Genomic DNA, 7,900 nt, shown 5'->3' on the forward strand with positions numbered 1-7,900 from the left:
AAAAGTTTGAGGTCTGAAGTGAACTTTGATAGTTCATATATGAAATTGAGCCTAATGCAAAGTTCAAGGACTGAAACTGTTATTTTGATAGTTTTAGATAAAACTAAGCCAAAAGTAAAGTTCGAGGACTGAAATAGTCATTTTGAAAGTTCAAGAAGAAAATAAGCTCAGGTGATAGGACTAAAAATGACTATTCCACCGTGCAACTTGTTTCAGTTGATGCAGCAGCACTGAACTCGGCAAACTTGATACCATAGTTTTGTTTATCTGGGGCATTTGCATATAATCTACCCAACGAATATAACAGAATGTCATTAGTGTAAGATCAAGGTACTATTTCGTTGACACAATACAACCATCAACAATAGAGCACAACACCTTTGCTACCAAGAAAAACCTGTGATTATGTACTGGCGAAGCTGACAAAGTTCTGTTTCTTCCACTTGTGTGATTATGTCTCTGCTGGGCGCTAGTCGAACGAAATAAATACAATCTGAGAAGCAGTTGAAAGGCTCGAGTTCAGCTTGTCATATGAAATCTTGGTCCTGGTCATCTGGTCGCCGAGAAGTATCTCCATCAAGCATTCTCTTCGTCATGTTGGCCCTCTGCACAAGTCGAACCAATGCTTGCACCACCTCTGACATTGGTGGCCTGAATTCTGGTTCAGGCTGCAACAAGAATTTGGTTCACAAGGTTCAGATTTTATTTAGATGGATATGCTATGACTATCCTGCGTGGATGATGAATGGAACTACTACCTGGACACACAGGGCAAGGACATCAGCAAATCGGGATAGAGATTTGGCTGGGTATAGACCCTTCAGTGCAGGATCGACCATCCTGTCCAATGCATCAATGTCATGCAGCTGGGGTGTTGCCCACCGCACAAGCGACTGCTCTGACCTGGGTCTAGAGCTGTAATGGAAACAGTCATACAATGGCATATCTGATCATCAATACCAAATTTATAACTAAAAGAAAGCTTAAAAACAGATAATGGGAGTGTACCTGTCAAATGGCCTACGTCCTGTCAATAGCTCAAGCATGACAACTCCAAAGCTGTAGACATCACTCTTGAGGGTGTACTGACCGGTCATGTCCACTTCTGGGGCAGTGTATCCAGCACTTTGTTCTGCTGCCTGCACAAGTTTAATTGGTGATCAACGTTATGAAGATGGTTAATGAGCCAGTGTCTGAAAGGCTGGGTAAGAATTGCATAGATGATGTATACTAGATAACCAGGAGGACACAAAAGATATTTGCTTTTCCACCATTGTACAATACATATACATGAACTTATATAGACTCATTAAACTGTTCATTTTAATAGCTCAACTACCAAAGTTTTCTCCATGTGCTGAGGTTCATTTAACTCAACTATGCAATCAGTCTTCTTGAAATGGATGTTAGAATATTGACCATTACCTGGAATTCAGAATCAGGAATAAAGCTTGCAAGTCCAGCATCTGAAAGGTGTGGATTGAATTCTGAGTCCAGCAAAATGTTTGATGACTTGAAATTCTTATGGATGATGGATGGAGAACATATTTCATGAAGGTACCTACAAGTTATATTTCAGTTCAAAGTTATAAGGAGCTACATATTTCATATAAGGAAAAAAATGCTATAGTATCTATCAAGTAATGAACAAGCTCAATAATCATTGAAGCATGTTCTTCAATCACTCAGTGTGATATTTTGACAATGTTCAGTGCATATCCACAGAACTAGAAAAGAGCAGAAAATATGCCGAAACAAAAGTCTATGTTTGGTTTTATTCCATTATCTAAAACAATAATACGCAAAGATGCTACCAGCTCATATATGGATAGCATGATACGGTCAACAGTAATACCGTTAATTTGATGGCCACAAATAACAAGTCACTTGTGCAACTACTACATATGGATGAAAACAAACAAGGTCCTTTTACTGTCCACTTAGGTCGAGCCACACATGACAGGGAAATTTCTACAATATTTAAAATCATGTACAATACTAAATAGCATGTATATTCAATATCATAATTCATACATCCAGATTAAGGAAAAAAATATATGGTTTATTTCCACAATTCCACTTACTCCAGTGCACGGGCAGAGCCAAGTGCAATCTTGATACGAGAGTTCCAGCTAAGTGGCTTGCTGTACTCATCTGAAAGGTGGAGTAGATCATGAAGCGATCCATTCCTGTGGAAATCATAAACAAGCAAGTGCTGGCCATGTTCCATGCAATAGCCCACAAGCTCATTCAGATTTGGATGGTGCAATTTTGAAATGTTCGAGACCAGTTCAGCAAAGTCATCAGATGATTGAAATGGCATCACAGTACTGTCTAATTTCTTGATGGCCAGAACCTAGATAAAGGAAACAAAAGTAAGTGCCTTATATTTAAAGGGTTCAACTACTATATCCCACTACATAAGTGCTTTAGAAAGTAACAGGGAAAATATTATAACAGGAAAATCCAAGCAACACCTCCCTCCGGAAATATAGCCTATTCTTAGCTCCTTATAATTGTCACCTTTCACTAATGTGATAATATATACATGAAGTGACATAAGGGTTACTGTGGACATGTATGTAACCAGCTGACTAAAGATATTAGTCCTGGTTTCAAAGACCTTAAAGACACAAGTCAAGAAAAACTTTCGTGTACCTTTGGAAACACATAGGAATTGTGACATGAAGATATATAGCATACCTTTCCATCATTGAACTGTGCCCTGTAAACACGTCCAAAAGTACCCTCTCCAACAAGGTTGTCGAAGCTGAAGCTATCTGTTGCCATCTGTAGATCTGCAACTGAATAAACAGTTGCCTTTATAGGTGTTATATTACTTTTCTTTGCAATAGGCTTGTTTGAAAAATCATCATCATCATCAAATGATTTGTTCCGTTCTATCTTCGGGGGTGGTTTCAGATTAATTGAGGCAGGTGAAGCCAAAGACTCTATGTCTACTGCGGTGGACTCATAGATAGGCTTCATGTCTGCAAAATGTGTATAAGCAAATATTCACATAATTAGATAAAGTTGTGGAAACATCTCTCAAGTGTGACAGTCATCAAGTTAACTGACCTTTAACTTCATTTGAAGGGAAGGAAGTGAACGGCTGGTGCTGTTCAAAGTGTTCTTCCATAGCAGCTTTGCGTTTTCTTCTTTTGATCAGGAAAAATGCAACAACTGATCCAACAACCAGCAACGATATAATGATTCCTGCTACACCTCCACTGCCTATGCCAGATCTTCCACCAGAACTTGATGAACCGTCACCATTCTGACCTGCGTCGTTCCAATGGTTTGGAGGAGGCGGTGGTGCTGTATATGGAGGTGGCGGTGGCGCTGGTCCTGTGCTCCAAGAATTTCCATCAGTCCTATACACAAGAAGTGTATTAGTGCAAGATATAGCTCTCTAGCAGTTGCATGTCAAGAAGTCAAGAAAACTCACTGTAGACTGTTTATCTTCTTAAGCTGACTAGGAATCCAACCAGTGAAATGGTTGTTCGCAACATTCCTAGAGGCAAGCAGGTTATGAGATATGGTACTGAACATGCAAATAAAACACCATTGAATTGCACAGTTGATTACTCACAGAGTTTCAAGGGGGAGATTAGCTAAGACACTGATATAACCAGTAAATTGGTTGTTCTGCAAATATCTGAGAAGAAAAGGAATGGGTTAATGCAAAACATTCTAATGAGGCATGTCTAGGAGATGAAAATAAACAGGCATGCATCATTTCATACATTTTTTTCAGGCTTGACAATCCAGTGAAACTTTGTGGTAGATCACCAGTAAGAGAATTAAAGGAGAGATCCCTGCATTACATTAGATAGGAAAATAAAGCTACTCAAAACACAAGGAACAACAAAAATGAGGGATTTTAATACACAAGATTAAGACCCATCTAACGATGCCCACAAAGCACTTACAGTTCTGACAAACTATAAAGGTTGGAAAATACATCACTGATGTTTCCTTGTAGTTGGTTATGATTAAGGTTTCTGCATGTGCCAAGAAAAAAAAAAATCATTTATCCCTTGCAATGATACATATTCCAAGGTAAAATCAAGTCCTGGATGCAAGAATACTCACAAATACTTAAGATTAGGCATCATTGAAATCGAGTAGGGTAAATTTCCACCAAATTGATTTCCTGCAAGATTGCTGTACAACAAGAAGAATCATCTAAGCGCTATGCCACCAGAATAGTTAAAGAAATTTTCAAATGCACACATTCACTGTAGGAACTTACAGTTTCTCAAGCTTCATATTGGGAAGATTGTACGGTATTTGAGCTCCACCGCCAAGGTTATTTTGGCTCATGTCACTGCATCAAAAGTTGATTTAGGGTGCCTATCAACTGAAGCCTCACAATGGACAAGTTTGAGCGAAATTTATAATTGGGGACTCACAGCTCAACTAATGAACCCAAGTTATTCATGTTGTAGGCCAAATTTCCGGTGAGTGACAAGTTTGGTAATATGCTACAGCAACAAACAAAGGGAAATATGGTGAGGAGGAGTAAGAAATGAAGCCGTGCTAGCAGCCTAGCAGGTGCCTGCAACTATACTGCATCACAAGGCTCACATTTTAGTGACCCCTGATCCTGAGCAAGTAATGCCCTTCCATGACTGGCCACAAGGATCGCCGCCATTCGCCTGCCAGCCTGTGAGCTGCCCAGGAGAATTCAGACTGGTGAAGAGCGTGTTGAGGACATTAACTGCATGCGAGTGCAACAAGTTAGAACAGTACTAGGGGATGTGTAATCACAAATCTCAGTTCACTTGCAAACTTGAAGTATCAAGAATATGCATAGATTCAGATAATCATAGTGCAACTCTTGGAGAAATCTGTAGTACAATCATCATGCTGTACCTAAAGAATAATATTAAGAATCTGCGTGAAAGGAAAATCATTGTGTTATCTAGGGGCACTGTTAAAACCAAAATCTCCCTCTCTAATTGTTACTCATCTATCCACTGATTCCATCAACACTTGCAAGAATCTAATCTAAAAATAGTAATTTGAGTTCAAGTGTTGCTGATTGAGGTATAGAGTTCAGAGGAATCAGCTAATAATAGAGATTTGTTTTTAATAGAGAGAAGGTATGTGGTATTACTGCTTCCGATTTCTACTATGTCAGAAACCAAAGGCTTGAAAAAAGAATTGAAAACAGAAATGGAACTAGAAAAAAAAAGATAACAACAATAGATAGAAGCAGGCAGCAGCACGTAGAAAAAACAGTTCAGAAACAATGAATCCCGTGCTTTCACGTTACTGAATTACCCGTCTAAATCCACCAAAAAATTGCGCACGCTCCTCGCAAAACGAATGCGACAGAAGCTGCCGACGCACGGTGAACAGCACAGCTGATGAGGTTTGCGAAGAAACAGCTGAATTCAGACACCATCCTTTTCGCAATGTAGCAAAAGATAAAATTCAGAGCATCCTCGCACAAAACAAATACCTCCACAACCTAAAATTCTAAAAGTAATCTTTAACAATAACCAGAGAATTACGAATTTCGCGAAGAGAGAGAGAGCAAGATTTGGTCGGAGGGTAGAGCAGTTCCGCAGACTCCCTGATTCCGAAACTAATCTACCAGAGCGCAGCACGAAGAACAACCCACAAATCTCACACTCTCCCAAACCAAACACATCAAGCAGAAAGGCAGAGCGACCCGATAAACAAACAAATTCACACGGAAGAAGAAGCACAGTGAAAGCAGGAGTTTCCAACTCACCATCGTTGGGGTCAGTGTCCGCAGCAGCGAAGATCCGTCCGCCTGGCGAAATGCTGCAGCAGCATGCCAGGGACAGCAGCATCAGCCGCCGCGCCACATCCACCACCCCGCCACCGCCTCCCCCCCTCCTCCTCCTCCTCACCATCCCGCACAGCAATGCTCCCCCTCCCTCCCTGACGGGACGCGAGGAGGAAAGTGCTTTTTGTTGGTCCGAGAGGAGTTCCTCCCTTGTTTATTCGGCTCCTCGAAATCCGACTGGTTTACCGCTGTTTTTTACAGATCACGCTGCCGCTTTCCAAGACGGATGATGATGAATCGCGTGTCCGCGCGTTGGAAGCTAGCACGGCAGCAGCTGGCAGCATAGCGCCGGGACAAGAACCCGGGTGATGGTGAGGTCAATTGCTTTGCTAGGCATCCCTGTCAGTGTCAGGGGCATGGGCATCCTCGTGATTCGCTTCGCCTTGGCCGGCCCGGGAGGCAGGAGTAACGTTCCGGGAAAAAAATCCCAATCAATTCATTTATGAGAATTCCGGAATTTTTTGTTTGAAAAAAAATCCCAATCAATCTCTTCATTTATCATTGAGAATGCTATGCTAGTACTCTTACGTGCTGTAGGTCATACGAAATTACGAAGGATCAACAGGCAATTATTGGGGATGGACAGGACAGGGGTCGTTACGTTCATTAACCACTGAACATGGGATTATTTTGGAGTCCTGGTGAGGGAATAACGTGGCAAGTATGCCTTGGCAGTTGGCAGCCTGAGCTGTGGTCAGCGGCAGAGGAATTTTGGCCCCTGTGTTGTGTTAGCCAGCTGTGACAGGCAAAAAGAATTAGTGATACTGTCCACGAACCGCCGCAGATTAATCTGATACTGTCAGCACGATGGCGCGGTGCTTTGTTCTGTTCTTTGTTGTGTACAGCTCTCCAGGATACCTATATAATGGTATAGTTAAAAATATGGGTGCGTGACCCGGTTATAACACGGGCTGCTAGTGCTGGGACTCGAAAGGTGAACACGTTGCTTTGGGCTTAGTTCGGCAGGACTGAAAAATACTGTTTCGGCTGATTGTTGTGAGAGAAAAATATTGTTCTGGCAGGACGTGAACAGTGATTTTCGTGAGTGCTGGAACAAGCCAGCCGGCCGGCTTAAACTTTGAGATACCCGTGCTAAGCCCTTTACAATACACGGGTATCTCAAAGTTTTAAATAATAATAAAGGGCTAAGCTATGTAACAATGATCTCCTATAAAAAAGAATGTGATCGGTTATGCAACTTTTGTTTAGGAGATCACTGGTGGACGAACTATCCCCACCTGAATTTGATTACCACAAATTCCGACAAAAAGCTAGTAATGGTAGTTAAACTGTCAGGTAAGGATGAAAACGGATCGGATTGGAACCGATAATGCATCTCTCATATTCTAATTCACTTTTCTTTTATCGAATTCGGTCGGAGCGGATAATACACGAGTGCAAATGTGAATATAGATTTTATTCGGACTTTTAGAACTGGTACTGGGAGCGGAATTGGATTGGATATGGGTTTAAGTAGTCGAATAATATCGACTATGTAGAGAATTGTATGCATGCCATGAATTTAATTTTGTAAAAAAAAAATCAATAACAAGTAGTAGACAATAAACAATGATGAGTATAGACTGTAACATCTATATATAGAGTAAAAGAATAAACATGTTCTAACATCAGACTTAGCGGCTCTAGAAAATTTACGGCTAAATAAAATAACAGTGTATAGTACTCCCTCCATCCTAAATTATAAATCATTCCTACTTTTTTTTAGAGTCAAATAATCTTAAGTTTGACTAAAATTATAGAGAAAATTATAAAGATTTATAACATCAAATAGATATACTAAAAAATATAATTAATGAAGAATCTGATTAGTTAGTATCATAAATATTATTATTTTATTATATAATTTTAGTAAAACTTTACTTGCTTTGGCTCTAAAAAAAATAAAATAATTTATAATTTAGAACGGAGGAGTATAGCTAAAACTCTCTAGCTGCAACAGTGGAACATTGACAACTCCGTAGCAGCTCTGAAAAGCTGTAGCGGATGCTGCAGCGGACCATTTTTGGAACTATGATTACAACCATAAAGCATGTTATTAGATCCAGTGCTCGTATA

The 7,900-nt window shown here is 40.3% G+C and overlaps 1 protein-coding gene across 1 annotated transcript; it reads right to left on the reverse strand.

The window, feature by feature from the left end:
- Positions 1-288: 288 nt before the first annotated feature.
- LOC136530421 (protein STRUBBELIG-RECEPTOR FAMILY 7-like) lies at positions 289-6,156 on the reverse strand. The gene is made up of 16 exons (XM_066523161.1): positions 5,747-6,156; positions 4,591-4,723; positions 4,416-4,487; positions 4,256-4,330; positions 4,096-4,167; positions 3,933-4,004; positions 3,747-3,818; positions 3,593-3,658; positions 3,449-3,514; positions 3,079-3,374; positions 2,704-2,990; positions 2,085-2,356; positions 1,426-1,561; positions 1,009-1,139; positions 759-915; positions 289-668 (listed from the first exon to the last, which is right to left on the reverse strand). Exons 1-16 carry the CDS (start codon positions 5,889-5,891, stop codon positions 528-530), a joined length of 2,193 nt encoding a protein of 730 aa, XP_066379258.1. The 5' UTR covers positions 5,892-6,156; the 3' UTR covers positions 289-527.
- Positions 6,157-7,900: the final 1,744 nt, after the last annotated feature.

Source organism: Miscanthus floridulus, unplaced genomic scaffold (assembly GCF_019320115.1).
Source record: "Miscanthus floridulus cultivar M001 unplaced genomic scaffold, ASM1932011v1 fs_125_2_3, whole genome shotgun sequence".
Lineage (NCBI taxonomy): Eukaryota > Viridiplantae > Streptophyta > Magnoliopsida > Poales > Poaceae > Miscanthus > Miscanthus floridulus.

Coding starts and splice junctions, on each gene's coding strand:
- LOC136530421 (XM_066523161.1), bottom strand. CDS start 5,891: ATGGTGAGGAGGAGGAGGAGGGGGGGAGGCGGTGGCGGGGTGGTGGAT. Junction 4,488..4,590: donor GGATCAGGGGTCACTAAAAT/GTGAGCCTTGTG, acceptor TTGTTGCTGTAG/CATATTACCAAACTTGTCAC. Junction 2,357..2,703: donor CACAGTTCAATGATGGAAAG/GTATGCTATATA, acceptor TCCTTTATCTAG/GTTCTGGCCATCAAGAAATT.